Below are 18,619 nucleotides of genomic sequence, written 5' to 3'. Positions count from 1 at the left end.
ACTACTTCTCCGCTGCGAAGCGCGGGTATTCTGCTAGTACTATAATAAATATCATATATAAAATTAGCCTTAAATTAAACCTACAAACTTAAAGTTTGCTTTCTCATAAATCATAATAGGGATATTTATATCCAGCATGAGTGGTGCGTTGTTTAGTGCCATTGCCTCCAAGCTCTAAGGATGAGAGTTTGATTACCAACTGATCCACTGCCTGTGAAGAGCTTACACGTTCCACATGTGTCTGAATTGATTTTTTATTGCATCTCAAGGACAGGAGATGTTTAATTGGTCATCTAAAAACAACAATGAGTGATTGAACTTGCATTCATTGTTTTTTCAAATATTTGCAAAGTATTGCAACCCTGAAATTAAAATAGTTTTTAAAGATGGATGAACATTGTAATCCATTATTTGTATTCTACCTGCAGTGTCTTTGTATCTTTAAAGAATATCTTACGAGAGTTAGGAAAGATTCGTTGTTATTATTCCAAATATTATTTTCCGTTTTATTAGTTTCATCTGATAAAAATCAATGAGCATATTTATTTGTGATTTCTGTTTCTAACAAATTATGGCAAATGTAACCATAAACTCTAATTTTAGAATTCACAGCCCTGTTTCCTGCTAAAATTAATTCAAGGTGCTCTAAGCATCAGTAATATATTCCTATCTCTGTAAGTGCCACTTAGGTTAATAATCCTTTTACTGATTGACGTATAAACATTCTGCTAAATGAATTGCTTGTGAGACTGACTTAATTATAATACAGTAAAGGGTCAGTGTCAAAATAACAAGATGCATTTTTGACTTTTAATAAACATCTTCATTTTGCTTCATTTTCTATTTTCTTAAAATGTTTTTTAGAAACTCATGCCTCTGTTAAAACTGCTGGGTTTTTTTTATTTTTTTCTTATCAGACATGCGTTATCCCCAGACAGGCTGTTGGGATAAATGCACCCACTGTATAGGAGATATGGAGGGTAATGTAACAAGAGTGTTATTACTATGCCCCACCATGCCCATTCTATTAAAGAAAAGAGAAAAGTGGCAGATGAAGTATCAAGCTGTATAAAATGAATCAGTCAGTTTATTTATTTTCTATTTTATTTTCTATATAACACTACACAGAGCATGTCATTTCTTAGCACTTTAAAAAACTATGACCCCAACTTGTAAAAAGTGGGCACAATAAGCAAACTGCAAATAAGAACAAAAGGCAATTATTAATAAATCATGATAAATGATCTCTGAACTGAAAGCATTAATTGATGTTACCACTAGTGAATTTCATTGGGTTTTTTTTAATAAACACTTATATTGATTTTAATACTCGTGGAAGAGGTGTCATCTTGAAGGCAGCATATGTTGCTCTAAAATCTGTAGGTACTTTTCATTATTAATGGTACCTTCACAGAAATGCAAGTTACCCTTGCCCAGGGTACTGACAACCCCATACCTTCACAGATGCTGGTTTCTGTACTAGTAGCCGGTAATAGTTTGGATGGTCCTTCTCGTATTTTTTTCTGGAGAAAATAACATGTTATTCTTCCAAAAAGACCTAAAATATTGATCCATCTGACCACAATACACATTTCCTGTATTTGACGGTCGATTCTAGATGCCTCCAAGCCCACAGAAGCCAATGACACTTCTGGACACTGTTAACATATGGCTTCCTTTTTGTACAGTGCCTTTTTATCCAGCATTTGTCGATGTACAGTAAGTACATATTGTGTTACTTGATTAAGGTTTGCTAAAGTACTCCTGAGCCCATGTAGTTATATCACTTATTAAGGAATGACCTTTCTTTATGCAGTGCCATCTGAGGGATCACAGAACACGAGCAATCAGCTTACATTGCACCTTTGCCCTTTATGCAGTGAAACTTCTTCAGATTCCTTGAATGTTGTAAATTTATTATGCACTGTTGACAGTGAAATACCCAAATCCCATCTGATATGTCTTTGACAAGTATTGTTTTTAAACTTTAGAATGATTTTCTCATGTATTTGTAGAATAATTGGTGATTCTTGGCCCATCTTTGCTCCTAAAGGCAGCTTTTATACCAAAGCATGAATGCAATTACTTGTCAAATATCATCTAGTTCTACTATTATTAGTTTCTTTTTTGCACTCACTATTGGCACTAAATTGCCCCATGCCAACTTTTGTGGAATGTCTTGCAGGCCCTCATTGGCAAGAATGGATGTATATTTACGAAAAATAAAATTGACCAGACTAAACATTAGCTATCTTGTCTTTATACACTTTGTGAATGATTACAAGTCAAAGTGAATTTTGAAATTGCTGTGCACTGTTTTTATTTGTATTTTCCATACCTCCCAACCTTTTCTGAGCTGAGGTTGTAGTAAGGATGAACTTCAATAGAGCAAAATAAAATATTGACCATTCAATGCATGATAAATAAATGAAAATAAACTTAACAGAGTCTACCTAAGAAAGGATGAACTGGGACTAGACTGACATTATAAAGTATTACAGTAGAACTGAGATCTGGAGTAGACCCGGAAGATTTGAATGAAAAAATAAAGTTGCAGGTATAGCTGATTAAAATGCAACTAAATACACTTAAGATTTGTCAGAGAGGTTTAATACATATATTCTATTTTTGGCTTTGTTCTGACAAGATATTATTTTTATTTTCTCTTGATCGTGTCACTGCTGTGCTGTTTTATGGTTTTGATTTTCTAATTGCAGTTTCCAAAGCTTAAATCCATGGGCAAAGCTATTTAGTCATAGAGGATACAGCAAATTAGCAGGCACAATTTTTGTACAGAAAATGGCAATATGCATTGTGAAGTATCCAAAATTTGATTTAAGCAAAGGAAATACTTTCATGAAAGACTTATTCACTTGAAAAACAGTCACAAAATAAAATCAATAAGAGAAATAAATTCTGGTTTTGAATTTGTGCATTGATTCTGTTAAAAATCCCCAACTATTTTCCTCCAAGCTCCTGAAGAAAGAGCTTATTATATCTCTGTCGGTGACTACAGGATTTGTTCCCTGGAGCGCCTTACTTGTCCAACTAAACATGTTAAGACCGATTTGAACGTGACCACTAATGAGGCTTCACTAACAAACCTCAAAGAGATTTCAAGACAGTAGGCACAGCAAATCCTAATGAGCTTTGGTAAAGAGTTGCACAAGTGAAAAGGCCAGCATCAGGATATCTCAATTTCCTGGTAGCTTGGCGTGAAAAAAGTGTGAGGACATCCAAGATGGACAGAGTACAAATGGAGAGTTTGTCTCTCATGAGTAGGGCTATGTTGCCTTTTGAAATAGAAATAATGTAGTAAGACTGGTTTGAGGAAGTTTTTTCTCCTCCTCCTCCAATAGGTGCCAGTACATAGCCCTTTAATGGAAGGACTGGAATGAGGTCTACAGAGTTTAAGAGATCTATCCCTTTAAATGCTGTACTGATCTTAACTGTGTAGTGGTCTCAGGAGGCCACCAGTACCTGCTGCAGAGACTGGAAATAATCCAGTCTAGCAAGAGGATTTAAACCACCTCAGACCACTGAGGGTGAGATGGACAAGGGCTTACTGAGAGGTGTAAGAGAGTCGAGATGGTGTGTGACACTGTAAGAGAGAAGGAAGTGTTTATTGTGGAGCTGGAAAGAATGGCAGGTGAGAGTGGCCCCCTACCACGAAAGGTCCAAAGATACAGCAGATTTTATTTCATTTTATTTATACTTTGTACTGTCCTAATAGAACTTTGATCATTCCTCCCAATTTTATAGTTAAATAATACATGTAATACTGAAATCTCAGTTAAGCTTTTTATAATTCAGGATTTATTTTTATGTCATTAATGTTTTTTGATGTTGCATTTGAATTTTAGCTAGAAGTGTGCTTTACTTTTGTATCTCTGTGCTTTTTAACTTGTATGGAGATTTTAGGCTGTAAATACTGGAGGGAAATTTGGAATGTTTTAAAATATTTTTTTATGGTATTGTTTTCTAATTATGCATTCAGTTATTCTAAGTCCATGTCTGTAATAGTCCACAGTACTGCTCCCTAGGGCTGAGTGAGGTGAGTTCAAATATACCTTGGGAATTTGTTCTTATCCTGTATTTAATAATGTACAAGCCTAGATTTTACAGGGATTCACAGCCAGCTTCTCACTCTCACCGACTCAATTATTAAAGCTCTTTCTTTAAGTAACTGTCACTATGGCATTTAAAGCCCTTGTCCATTTCAAAACGTATTTACATAATTTCTAATAAAGTCCATTTATCTGTTAACCCTGCCCTGGCTTTGGAAATTGAAAGTTTCTTTGTAGATTGTAATCACAGTATGATTTATGCATGTGTTTTTGTCTATTCTGAGATTTTCTTTCCTGAGAATTCTATTTCTCTTTTTATTTTCATTAGTATTGACCAAGTTGATGGTGATTACTTTTACATTTATGTCTTTATGGTATACCATTTCAAATCGGTCACGACACTATGTGCATCACAGGACTCATGTCTGATTTTTAAGTTAATTTAAAAGGGAATATATAGGATTTAAATCAACAAGGTTAATTATAAAGGGCATGTGTAAGTCCTAAAAGATGAGCAGAAAATTTTGTACTTATCACACCACCTTACTACCGCATCAGTATTCTGCTTACAAAAAACTTTCCATAGTAAAGTGTGCACAAATTGCAGCATGATTTGCAGCTTTCTTATTTCTGTAGAGAATTATCAAGAGCCATTGAGTGTACAGCTGAAGCTGGGATAAAGACAGGTCTTGAATTCTAAATGATACTGGATTACAGCTATGTTTAATGATGACACATTCTTTGACATTGCCATTAAATATAATCTGGATATTTGAGATTCAAGCTGGATAAGTGAGACATTTACCATATATTTGACTAATAACTAATAATCATGTAAACTAAATATCTGACATATAAGTGAGATATTGTATCAATAAGAATTATTTGTGAACTCTTTGAAAGAGTTTGAGTCTCCTGACTCACTGGTATGTGGAAAACTCCCACATATTATATACTATTCAAATCCTTTTGATGGCTAGTTACCCAAGGCGTTCACCTTTTATTGGGTTTCCTTCTATTTTTTTGTCAGTCTAGAACTGAAAATCCCTAATGTTTTGAACCATATTTTGTTCCAGGAAATGACATCCTTATGATAAAGACCAAACCAGTAGATATCTTCTGCAAAAATGATCTGAAGGTTGTGCATGCCATACCAACTCATCCCAAGGGCCCACTTTCTATTGGAGTAAAGGGGGGTCAAAGTTAGTTCTTTTCACAAAACTTTGAAAAAAATGGGGATCAGTAATATAGGCATGTGGAGTGTTGTTTTATGGTATTTTGAGGTTGCTAATGATGAATATAATAATATTTTTGATACATGATTCTTTACTGGAGGTCCTAACCCTTAAAAAGCCACTCAGTTACTCAGACAGTTAAAAATGACACATTTCAGACATAAGCATGTTGGTTGGACTATTTCAAGGTCAGTGATTACACGTATAATATTTTTCTTCCTTTACTTGGGATCTAGCCTTCGATGGATCTCAAAAAGAGGCTGAAAAATGACAAATGTCTATTACAATTTGGAATATTTAGACTTTAAATATTTAAATTGATGCACACATTTTAATATTCAAATGTGTGATGTAGCTATTCATGTTTATTTAGTACTTCAACCTCACAAAGTAAATGAGTACATCTCTATATATATATAAAATCCAATTTCTGTCTGTATGTCTGTCCGTTTTTCACAAGAGAACTACTTAGCGAATTTAGATAGGGTTTTTTTTCAATAATTCGTTTGAACATTCCGATTGATTTTGCAGCTTCTCTCATTATGCTATGTATCATAGTTTATTTGTGGTACCGATTTATTTGCATGAATCTGAGAGACATGCAGTGGGCCGAGGGGAAGGGTGCGGGGCCCTCCTCACTCACGAGCCAGCTTTGGGGCGTGTTCTTAGCTAGCGAATGAGAGAACCACGTAACAGATTTAAATTGGGTTTTTTTCTATAATTTGCTTGAACATTCCAGTTGATTTTACGACTTCTCTCATCACGCTAAGAATCACAGTTCACTTGCAGGAGCGAAATATTTGCACTAATCCAAGAGGCTGCGGGCCAAGGGGAGGAGGAAGCGTGATGTCAGGAGTGAGGGACAGGGAACTCCTCAACGTCTTGTTTCACTATTATGCTGGCAGAGCCACTGGGGATGCCTAGTTTCTTATAAGTGGCAAAGCAAATTCAGACATTTTTTGCCATTTAAGTTGGATATTTAACATTTAAGGTAGATACATAAGAGAGGCATTTGTCATATTTCTTGATATTTGATTTTGAAGCGGGATTTTTGACAAACAAGACATTTGCTATCTAAACTAGATAACTGACATATAAGTTGGATAACTGAGAAGTAAATGAGATATTTGTCAAATACATTTGATATTTGTCATTTGAACAACAAAAAATACACATTTGATAAAAGAGCAAAGGTTTTATATTTACCACTTTCTAAATATAGGAAGAATTGTAGTATAAAATGCACTCTTTTATATAAGAAAGATATCCAAAGTAAAATGACCGACTGGCTTTATTTTTGACTTCCCCCCATTTTCAACGTTTTATTTTTCATTTCTCATTATTGGAAAAGATTAAATGACTCTGTCCCGTGGCTGATTCACCAATTTTGGTTACACATATATCCAGTTTAGAAACATTTGTTAGAGTCCATTACCTTAGTAGTATCTCATAGCCAAGAGTCTTGATTGTGGGGTGTTTCTTGGGTGGGACTCTGCGTTAAATCAATAGACTTTTTGTCAAAAATGATTTACAGACATTGGTAAGCAGCTGGTATGTGATTACAACTAGGTGTATACAGTAGTATGCATTTTAAGTAAAAGATAAATTCCTTTTTAAAATTGTTCTACAAGGATTGTGTGTTTTGTGTTTCCTATGGAATGTGTCATGGATATTATAGACAAATTCATATGCCATATAAGGCCAAGTTAAATTGGAGTTGATGAAAAAGGTAGGCTAATTTTTGAAATGTTTTGTGACCCTGACAAGATAAATCCTGGACTGGTTTAGGTTGTTACCATATTAGGCGTTTCCCTTTTGGTACTTACTGTAGCTACTGAGGACCTAAAGTAGCAGCAACCCAAATATATTTACACAGTAATTTTGATTAAAACAGACAGAGATCTAGGACATTGAAGGTTAGGTCCTGAGCATCCAGGTCGCCAGTCCAGACCCAGAAACCAAGGGATCAGTGTCCAGCAGTTTAAACACTGATTTTAAAGATAAAACTCTTATTACTAACAAATCTATACACTAGAATAGTAAATCTAGTAGTACAAATAAAAGTACTCCCTCGTATTAGAGTGTCTGATATTCAGTATTTAGGTATATTTGCCAATAAGGATGTTTTCACATTGATTGTGCATGCCATCAATACTGGGCGTAAACAATCAGAGATATTTTAGAAGAACATGTTAATCTGGGTAAAATCCAAAAGAAAATACCAATGCTGAATTGTGTCTACCTATCTTATCGAGAGTAGTCTACAATCAGTTGCTTCCTTTCATCTGCAGTTTGAGACCTTGACTTCATCTTAAAGCAAAGTCTTTATGAAAAATGTACATGATATTTGGACCTTTTCCAGACTTAACAAAATGTCACCATACTGTGTTTTATATCAGAACTGGAAAACAAAATATCATGTCAGTTGAACACATGATATTTTTCACTAACTTTTATTTAAATTTGTATTTACAGGGCATAAATAGAGTATATTGCTCAGGTAACATAGTATATTATAGTTTAACATGTGTTTAAGTGAATAGATGTTTTTTGTACAATTTAATATGTTTTTGTTCATTTTCAGTTAACTTTGACCATTTCCAAATCCTCAGAGCCATTGGAAAGGGTAGTTTTGGAAAGGTAAGCAATTTCCCTTTTTTTTTTCTTTTTAGCATGATTGTAGAAATTGCTTTTTTTGTGATTATATGCCTCAAAATATATGCACACTGCTGCTTGTATCATGTTCACAACCAAGCAAAGTTGTCTCAGTAAGATGTTCAACTCAAATTTTACTTTCACCAATATATTTTTGGAGCATCCTCACATACAATGTGTAAACAATACTAAAGATGAAGAATTAATAAAAATGTATCATTGCCTTGGATGTCCACTGTGGCAGAGACTGAAGCCTCTGCTCCTTTCTCCTTATTGGCCCAAGGGCCGTTTTATCCCATTAACTAATTAATTGCTTGTGATCACAAGTGTAACAAAAGTATAAGGAATAAAGAAAAAGCAGCAATAAGCAATGTGCCTTGTTAAACTCAGGCAGGCTACTATTAACTATCTTATATGTAAATGAAGTATGGTTTCTAGATAATTATTGCTATCAATTTTAGAAAAAAAAATGTAAAAGAAGTATCTGTGTTCTGGTCATGTTGGTTTATTTTGCTCTATGATGTGGAAGTTAGCCATAATGTCTGTGCACAAACCACTAATACTCACTTTACTTATAATGCCAGCTATTCTAGACAGCATTTTATGTTTATCTGCCACTCCCCACTTTCAAAAAGTATAAGAGATTTATGCAATAACTGTTTTTCACAGTGAACAGCATTTTCTGCACATCAGCTCAAAAGCATTGCATGCAAACAACGCATTGTGAAAGCTAGTGTAATACAAAAAAATTATGAACCCCTTCAATAGGAGAGGTTAAACTCCAACCATAAGGTTACAGTAGAAACCCAATTTAATATTTCCATATAAGTAAGCTCTTGTCTGAACAGACATGAGTCTTTTAAGGCTTCATTCACACTGCAGCTGAAAGTGACTCAGAATCTATTGTTGCCCCATATTTGATATTATTTTGTTTTTGATTGATTAAATTAAATTTGCGAACAATCCAAATCTGATATTAGTGTGTAGCATATCTATGGTGACTGTGTCTAAAATTAATAAAACAAATTTATCAGACAGGTGTGACTTACTAGCTGTGCTACTTCACATTGTTTTCAGTGCAGGATGAGTGCAAATCCATCAGCTCATGATGGCAAGGAAGAGAAACTGTAAATGAGAGATTGTGGTTGTGGGGTTGACCACATTTATCACTGCTGGAACTGTATGTAGAAATCTGTGGAAACGTGAGAAGACAGAACTGACTGGTTGAGATGTGGAGGGTTTTTGAAAATCAGTCAGTAACGAAAGCAGTATAAATCCATCCATTTTCAAACCCGCTGAATCCGAAGACAGGGTCACGGGGGTCTGCTGGAGCCAAACCCAGCCAACACAGGGCACAAGGCAGGAACCAATCCTGGGCAGGGTGCCAACCCACCGCAGAGTATAAATCCTTTCTGAAAAGCATTGATTTCATATCTTTTTGGCAATCAAACTTCTCTCAAAGGATCAGATCTGTGTCACATATGAGTGAAAAAATATTAACATTGCATGTTTTTGGTTTTGGAACTAAAATACAAGGTTGTAGACTCTGTGCTGCAATCAAGCTTGGGCTCCAGTGGTTCAATAACAGTGCAGTTATTACATCTGAACAACAAAAAGATCAACAATAATTCCAAACAAACTAAACAAATTAGGACAAATTCAAAAGGGATTATAACTGGTAATCATAAGAATAACTGCAATGAAAAAAAAAACTAAAACATAGCAAACACAGGATTGTACTAATAGGATACTGAAAACAAGAGACATTTTCCTTCATTTAATACACTCCAAGGGCAGCACGGTGGTGCAGTTGTAGCGCTGCTGCCTCGCAGTTAGGAGACCCGGGTTCGCTTCCTGAGTCCTCCCTGCGTGGAGTTTGCATGTTCTCCCCGTGTCTGTTTGGGTTTCCTCCCACAGTCCAAAGACATGCAGGTTAGGTGCATTGGCGATCCTAAATTGTGCTTGGTGTGTGTGTGCCCTGCGGTGGGCTGGCACTCTGCCTGGGATTTGTCCCTGCCTTGCACCCCGTGTTGGCTGGGATTGGCTCCAGCAGACTCCTGTGTTAGGATATAGCGGGTTGGACAATGACTGACTAATACACTCCATGCATTTCATTCTTTTTGGTTGGTCCCTAGATACTAAATGAGGATTCTATATTTTAAACCCACCTACTTCACTGCTGAAGTCACAGGTTTTTTAAACAGTTTTATAAACAGAGAACAAATTAAATTAAACATGGTGAATTTGTTACAGGTTGGCACCCTGCCCAGGATTGGTTCCTGCCTTGTGCCCTGTGTTGGCTGGGATTGGCTCCAGCAGACCCCCGTGACCCTGTATTCAGATTCAGCGGGTTAGAAAATGGATGGATGGAATTTGTTACAGTTTGGGGGAAAACTGTATTGGGATTACTATAAAAATAATTAAACATTTTGAGACTCCAGTCTTATTATGTATTTATTTCTGTTCTATTCAAATAAATATCATTCATTTTTGTTTTATAATGGATGATGAGTTTTACTATCACATTATAATTAAAAAGAAGTATTAGAGGTGCTTTAAAATAAGTCCAGCTGGCTTAAGCTTTAGCAACAACTAGTAATGGTATTATTTCCTTCTTAAATGTTATTCTACAAAATACAGTTTTAGCTCAAATATGAGATACTACCTACTGCATGCTGCGGTGTATGTCCTCCTGAGACCTCAATCTGGAAACTGAAGTAATCAGTCTTATTTGCAACCGGAGGCATTTATCTTCTTGTCACCAAGCTGCCACTGCTGTCAGAAACAGGATCACTGCTTCCGGTGCCAAGTACTGTTCAATTAGGTCACCTGATACTCCTCAGATTGTAAATTAAAGGCAATCACCTATTGCAGCTTGATGTATATACAGTAGAAGAGCTTGAAACAAGTCTCTTAGCTCTCACTTGAACAAAAGTCTTACAGATCAGCTGTAAAAATATCTGTATGTATAAGTAATGTTTGTACTATATTTGCTTTTCTTGCAGTTTTCTTTTAAGAACTTGGGAATCTTTTCAGTAGTTTGCATAATTAACAATTACTTTGCAATTTAGTAATCTTCTACCCTGCCATTTTAACGATTGCTGTTTTCATTTCCATAAATACATTTTCATGGCCTGGTTGTTGTACTTTCACAATCAGATTCAGAAATCTAATTATAACATGTAGTAGCTGAAATAGGCAACTAGGATTCATTTAATAATTTTGTGATATGTTGCCTCGTTAAACATAATCAAACACACAAATGTCAGCAAAGTTAATAAATATATTCATTTGTTTGTCTGTAGAATCGTTTGGATTTTTTTATGAATGAATAGGTTTATAAAGTCAGGCTGCATGATTCATCAGTGGCAGTATGAAGGCATGGACAGATACGTAGTAGGTCCTGTCAGATTTAGTTTAATTCATTTTATATAGATTTTTTAGTATATATGTTCAAAACAAAATCCAAAATGCAAAAGATAACCAAAATTGTTTATTAAAACAGATGTTGTTACACCTTTTACTTAAAGAGCACCAGTTAGTTACATTCAAGGCTGTTTTACCATGGTAAAAATGTGCAATTAAGGTTTCAATCAAGAGCTACAATAAGAAAATATGAGTCTTTGCTGCTTAATATTTAAGGGAAAATATACTCTGTTATAGGAATGACCAAGACAATTTGAACTTGAATTCACAGTGAAACTTAAACTGCAACAAATGTCCAAAACAAAAAATGGCATTTTGCTTCAAGCAAAATTAGTGCCATTGACACAAGAAAAGAATTGTGCTTATTTCCTACCTGTAAGTGTTTTAATGCATTAATACCATACTGTATGTATCTCTCTCTCTCATTTAGTATTTAAGATAAGTTCTCTAATGACAAAAAAGGAGTTGAGGCGGGTCATGTGGTGCAGTGGTTAGGGCTTTGGGCCTCAAATCCTGAAGTTGTGGGTTCAAATCCTGTTATTGACACTATGTGACCCTGAGGAAGTCCCTTCACCTGCCCACTCTCCAATTGGAAAAACATGCCCATTATTTATTTGTTGTATACTATTTATGCATTATTAATCTAATATGATTTTAATTTTTTTTTGCTTTTGCTTGTAACTGTTTCTTTGACATCTTGTGAAGCACCTTGAGTTACATTCTTTGTATGAAAATTTATTATAGAAATAAATATTGTTGTTGTTTCCTGTCGCATGTAGATTCAGTCATCTGCAGTGTGTTGTAATTGTTCTGGTAGTACATACTATAATACCCACTATTACAATTATAATGACAATCTTGGCAATCACATTCCTAGAGATGCCTTGGAAACAGAAAAGAAAGCTGGAGCACCATGGCACATAACATGAGCATATCCTCACCCTCATCTTCAGAAATCAAAAACCAGGCTGGGGTGAGGGGAAACGGCTTTCTATGTAGTATGTTTTCCTGTACAGAAAATACAGGAATGTGCATAATGGAGCTTTCTTGTGTGTCTACGTGTGGAAAATATGCAACATGTTACTGCACATCTTTGAGGTGATGTGAATGAGAAGCACAAATAGAACTGCATTTTAATGGTGTATGATGGATTACATGTGTTACAAGGCTACAGGAAAAAAAAACTTTAAAACCTCCTAAAACTTAATTTTTCTGAGATTTGCAAAATTGTATGCAAAATGAAACTTTCATGTTTCACTCATCACTAGTGACTAGGTTTAGTGGATGTGTTGGGAGTGTAGGAGGTTACTCACTTCTCCCAGTGATATTTAGAAGTATTATCCCAGAGACCAGGTAGACTATGTTAAAACAACTGTTGTGATGGGAGATTTTGCATATAACTTGATAAATGTTTTGTATGTATTTATAATTTAGACAAACCAATGCAATATAGTGTTACTTTGGTGAGAGGTATTCGTGTTTGACCACTACTCCCCCATATCCCGCCACCCCCTCTTTTAAGACTGTCTCTTTGTAATTTTACAACAGGATTTGGGGGGATGTGTCTTAAACCAGTTTGATGAGTATTTCTCTGCTAAAGTCTTTCAACCCCCCTGCAAGGAAGATGTTCTATTTCACCCTTTGGTCTGAGATATGGCTGTCTGGATTGGCTGGAGGGGTTGGACAGAAAACCTATAAATTTGCTTGCTCAACCACATTCTCTCTCTCTAATCAACATATGATGAAGAAGCCTCTCTCTTGCTAACCTGTGATGATGTAGAAGTATCTTTCTCTTGCTAACAACTGAAGAAGATCATCACACCATGAACTGAAGACAACACATGCAAGAGCACAGCTTCAGCCATTTTGAACAGACATGTGGCTGAAAGCTGAGCACCAACGATGCCTTAACTAGAGACATTTTAAGTAACTGCAAGTCTGTGTGCCACCTGAATTACACATCACCATTTTATCAGGTTGTATGGTTGCCAATATTCAAATGAACTTTGCATTTTGTTATTATTTATGAATATTATCAGTAATACATCATTTTATGTGTAACTTAACTCCTACTTGTCTTTTTACTACATCTAATTGCCTAAGGTTATAGATATAGAAGGGAAGGTGGAGATAAGTTATATACAGTGGTACTGTAAATCTGTGAGATTAGGCATTCTAAGGCTACATATTAATAATACGATAGGGGAAAGTAGAGCAATATATATATTACTCTACCAAGGTAAAACAACAACATACCCAAAAGAAGGAAGCTACTCAAAGAAAGATTCAAAACGTAACTCAAAGATGCTTGACACAGGCGTAGAAGAGAATATTACCTGAAACAAGAATTCTGTGCCATACAACCAGAGCTAGGGCAGTGGAAGCAGTTAGACAGAGATTACCTGGTGACCAGGTGACACCCTTGCTTGAACTGAGTCCAAAGAAGTCATTAGTCTATGCTGTCAGTTTATCACCATCAACATAAAGAGTTGGTGTTGGGTAACAAACATGAACTAGGCAGATTCAGATGTTTGTGATATGGAATGTTACTTTACTAGCGTGGATCTGGAGCTTCTTGAACAATAGTGCAAGGTTCCAAAGAGAGGAGCTGACGTCACCTTTATGTAAAGCATTTAGTCTGAAACCTGGTTATTTGATGGGGGTGGTCTGATAAAAGTTGTGGGTGGTCTGAGAAAGGTTCTGAGCAGAGGGGACTAGGTGGTCTCATGGTCTGGAATCCCTACAGATTTTTTTTTTTCTCCAGCCGTCTGGAGTTTTTTTTTTTTCTGTCCACCCTGGCCATTGGACCTTACTCTTATTCTATGTTAATTAATGTTGACTTATTTTTTTTTCTTACTGTGTCTTTTATTTTTCTATACTTCATTATGTAAAGCACTTTGAGTTACATTTTTTGTATGAAAATGTGCTATATAAATAAATGTTGTTGTTGTTGTATGACACTTGTCATAATCCATTGGCTTTGAAGCATAAAATTGCAAATGTTATTTTTGAGGAACAGTGTTGCTTTTCAATATACAGCTATTCAGGTGCATGTTCCTTCTTAGTGTTAGTTTATGTGTTTGAAATGATACTAATTAATGACTCTGTAGTCCTACTTGGACACATCCATCCTCAAATAAAGATGTACAGATGTGTTTAGGAGGAATGGCCTGCTTGATATGAATCTTACTGGTAAATTGTTTTTGGATTGCTGAGGTAAAAGATTTTACATAGAAAATACATTCCTGAGAAAACATATTTAAATTACAAGTTGTTCCTTAGTGTATCTGCACATTAAAGAAAAAGATAAATTATTGCCTTTTTACTTGTATAATCTGATATGAAAGAATTGGTTCTGGGCAAACATTTTAAGTGAGGTGCTGAGCTTTCTATTGTTTTATGTGACCTAAATGGTAGTGAAAGTGTTAAAGGAACACCTAATGCCACGAGTGTCAGTGACACGAAGTGGCTGGCGTGTAGTGCAGGCCGGGGGGTTGGCGAGCAAAGCAAGCAGGGGGCAAGGCCCCTAGTACAGCTCAAAAAAATTAAAGAAACACTTTTAAATAATCAAAAAATGTGGAGCTGGCAAAACAACTGTCAAAATTTCAAAAACTATTATGAAAACCTGCAAGGGGAAGGATGACCATCAACCTTTGCCATTTATAAATAATGCAAGAAACTAATCATATAAAAATAAAGTTATTAACAAAATTAAAAAAAATGCTCAACAGAGGAAAAAAGGCAGAAAGAAGTTGCCTAAAAGGCTATCCTAAAGCAAAATATGACCTAAAACACAATCCAGTATTCAGAATCCTTTAAGCAAAGTAAAAGAAAGGAGAAGGCCATAGACGCCAAGACAAAATAATACAATACTTACTATAACTCCAAAAACAGCAATGGGCCCTGCTCCTAGGCGGTAGCTCCTACTTTATAAAATGAGGGAGGGCCCAGGTGACATCATGCTGGTCCCACCTCTTAGGGACTTCATCCAAAAGAACGTCAGTACATTTAATGAAACAGGACATAGTTACAACAGCACAGGTAAAACCAACAGATGTGAAGATGTGAAACATAATAACTTATAATTAGCAAAATCAACAATAAAACATCTAAACGTGTTAATGGACAAAACATGTAACACAAAACAGAAGGGTAAGAAATAAAAAAAAAATCATTGTGGAGTGCAAGTCCTCTAAAATAATGTGCTAATTAATCAATAAAGTGGAAATTAACAACTGATAGTTATGGTGTATTTGTTACATATACCTTTAAGCATTTAATAAGAGGGCTTTTACTCTAGTAAAAAAAAGTTCTTCAACAAGTGCATGAAGAATTTCATAAGTAGCAGTTGAGAAGTCAAGCTGTTGCCAGAAAAGGGGCCTGAGCTGCCTCAAAAGCTTGCATATTGTAATCTTTTTAGTTAGCCAGCAAATGGTGTCATTTTGCTTGACTTCTCATTGCATCCATAATGGCTAACATGGTACAATACCCTACTACTACAGACATGGCAACTGGAATTCCAAAACAAATGGTGTGCTTCAGGCAACAAGCTCTAGTTCTAGGCTTTAAAATGCAAAGACTATACAGAAAAACAGGAATACTTTCCAAAGTTAAACCCAGGTACAAGTAATAGAGTGTGAGCAAGAAGATACTTCTGAATTAAAGAATAAATATAAAACGTGGGTAACTCAGACCAGTCTTGAAATCTTGTAAGAATTAAAGTACCTACATACTGTATCAGTAATACATTGGTTTTCGGAATAAATACTTGGATGTTGAACTTGGGTCTTTAAATGTTGACTAGACTACAAAATACACTAAATCAGATAACTAAAGTCAACAGGAAGCAATAGAAAACCTAAACGTATTTATAGAATATATATGTCTCTATTATAATAAAAAAAATCCTGGGATGAGACAAGACTTTTTAGCCTGGCACAAGACGTGACTTTTTCAGAGAGATACTTTCACGTCTCACAAGACAAGACTTTGTGCCAAGAGATTTAACCACACCCAGAGCCGGAAGATGACAAAATAGAACGTTGTAAAGAATTCAAAAACTTTGGCACAATACACTTGCAGAGCAGGTTAGAGATAATGAAAGTACTAAAATTCGAAAGTCTCAAAAAAATGATAGTAAAGATTGTATTAGCGCAAACAAATGGAAATTATTACTTGGTGAAATAACGGAACAGGGAAAAGAGATTGAATATATTGTTTGAATTTAAACTTTAAGTCAGAGACTTGTAGATCGTCTAATTTGTGTTGCCATCAGGGCAAGGAGTGTTTCTTCCCACTGAAGAGACGTATCCGCGAGAATTAAAAGATTTGTCGTTTGGTGAAAGTGAAATCCACATGCACGAATGGCAGCGACACGAAGTGGGTGGCGTATAGTGCATGCCGGGGGGTTGGCAAGCAAAGTGAGCAGGGGGCAAAGCCCCCTAGTACTACTCAAAAAAATTAAAGAAACTCATTTAAATCAGAATATAATATCAAGTCAATGAAAATTCTGGGCTATTGATCTGGTCATTTAAGTAGCAGAGGGGATTGTTAATTAGTTTCAGCTGCTTTGGTTTTAATGAAATTAACAACAGGTGCACTAGAGGGACAACAATGAGACAGCCCCTAAAACAGGAATGGTTTAACAGGTGGAGGCCACTGACATTTCATTTTTCCCTCCTCATCTTTTCTGACTGTTTTTTCACTAGTTTTGCATTTGGCTACAGTCAGTGTCACTACTGGTAGTATGAGGTGATACCTGGACCCTACAGAGGTTACACAGGTAGTCCAACTTCTCCAGAATGGCACATCATTACGTGCCATTGCCAGAAGGTATGCTGTGTCTGCCAGCACAGTCTCAAGGGTATGGAGGAGATTCCAGGAGACTGGCAGTTACTCTAGGAGAGCTGGACAGGGCTGTAGAAGGTCCTTAACCCATCAGCAGGACTGGTATCTGCTTCTTTGAGCGAGGAGGAACAGGATGAGCACTGCCAGAGCCCATCAAAATGACCTCCAGCAGGCCACTGGTGTGAATGTCTCTGACCAAACAATCAGAAACAGACTTCATGAGGGTGGCCTGAGGGTCCTCTTGTGGGCCCTGTGCTCACTGCCCGGCACCATGGAGCTTGATTAGGATTTGCCATACTGGTTTGGTGGTGGGTCAGTGATGGTCTGGGGAGGCATATCCATGGAGGGACACAGAGACCACTATAGGCTAGACAACGACACCTTGACTGTCATTAGGTATCGGGGTGAAATCCTTGGACCCATTGTCAGACCCTATGCTGGTGCAGTGGGTCCTGGGTTCCTCCTGGTGCACAACAATGCCCGGCCTCATGTATGCAGGCAGTTCCTGGAGGATGAAGGAATTGATACCATTGATTGGCCCCCACACTCGCCTGACCTAAATCCAATAGAACACACCCACATTATATTTTGGTCCATCTGACGCCACCAGGTTGCACCTCAGACTGTCCAGGAGCTCAGTGATTCCCTGGTCCAGATCTGGGAGGAGATCCCCCAGGACACCATCCGTTGTGTCATTAGGAGCATGTCTCTGACGTTGTCAGGCATATATAAAAGCATGTGGGGGCCATAAAAACTACTGAGTATGATTTGGAATTGCTGCAATGAAATTATAGAAAAATGGACTAGCCTGCCGCATCATTTTTTCACTTTGATTTGTGGGATGTCTTTGAATTCAGCCCTCAGAAGGTTGATAATTTTCATTTCCACCAAACGATGTGGCATCCTTTCATTTCTAAAACATTACCCAGTTCATATCAGTATAGATATCCAGATTTTTTTCCCATTGAGATCTGATGCGTTTTCAAAGTGTTCCTTTAATTTTTTTTGAGCAGTTTATTTAGCTTACCTATATAAACCAAAGGGAATAGCACACACATTTTTTCATTATCTGGGTGCACAGAGAATATTACTTATTAAGATATGAGACTGTACAACAGGAGTAATGAGTACCTGCAGTTGGAAAAGGAATGCTTGCAAATGTAAAGTCAGAAATTGTCTTACACAGAACCAGAGATGAAGAGACAGTATAATTTTAAATAGCAGCTGACATCAGTCTGTTCATTTAGGCCACTTGCATTACAAGTATTAAATTTGTAAAACCAGAAAAGCCAGTCTGTACAGCAGACTGTCATAAAAGTTTTACTTGAACAATCGCTGACTTCATAACCCCAAACACAACTTTCTAGCACCCTCTCCAATCCCTCATCC

General features: G+C 36.3%; 1 protein-coding gene across 2 annotated transcripts in view; it reads left to right on the top strand.

Annotated features, from left to right (window-relative positions):
- Positions 1-18,619, top strand: part of LOC120527722 (serine/threonine-protein kinase 32B-like) — a 307,820-nt gene that overhangs the window by 53,282 nt on the left and 235,919 nt on the right. The window contains exon 2 of one of the 2 annotated variants that reach the window (XM_039751473.1): positions 7,887-7,942. The exons of the other annotated variant lie outside the window; for it this stretch is intronic. Within the exon in view, the coding sequence (XP_039607407.1) occupies positions 7,887-7,942 (56 nt within the window). The remainder of the gene's footprint in view (positions 1-7,886; positions 7,943-18,619) is intronic. 2 annotated transcript variants of the gene reach the window in all.

The sequence above is a fragment of the Polypterus senegalus genome, chromosome 4 (assembly GCF_016835505.1).
Source record: "Polypterus senegalus isolate Bchr_013 chromosome 4, ASM1683550v1, whole genome shotgun sequence".
NCBI classification, from domain to species: Eukaryota; Metazoa; Chordata; class Cladistia; order Polypteriformes; family Polypteridae; genus Polypterus; species Polypterus senegalus.
The sequence above is the reverse complement of the archived record's forward strand: the minus strand, read 5'-3'. Positions and strand labels throughout refer to the sequence as shown.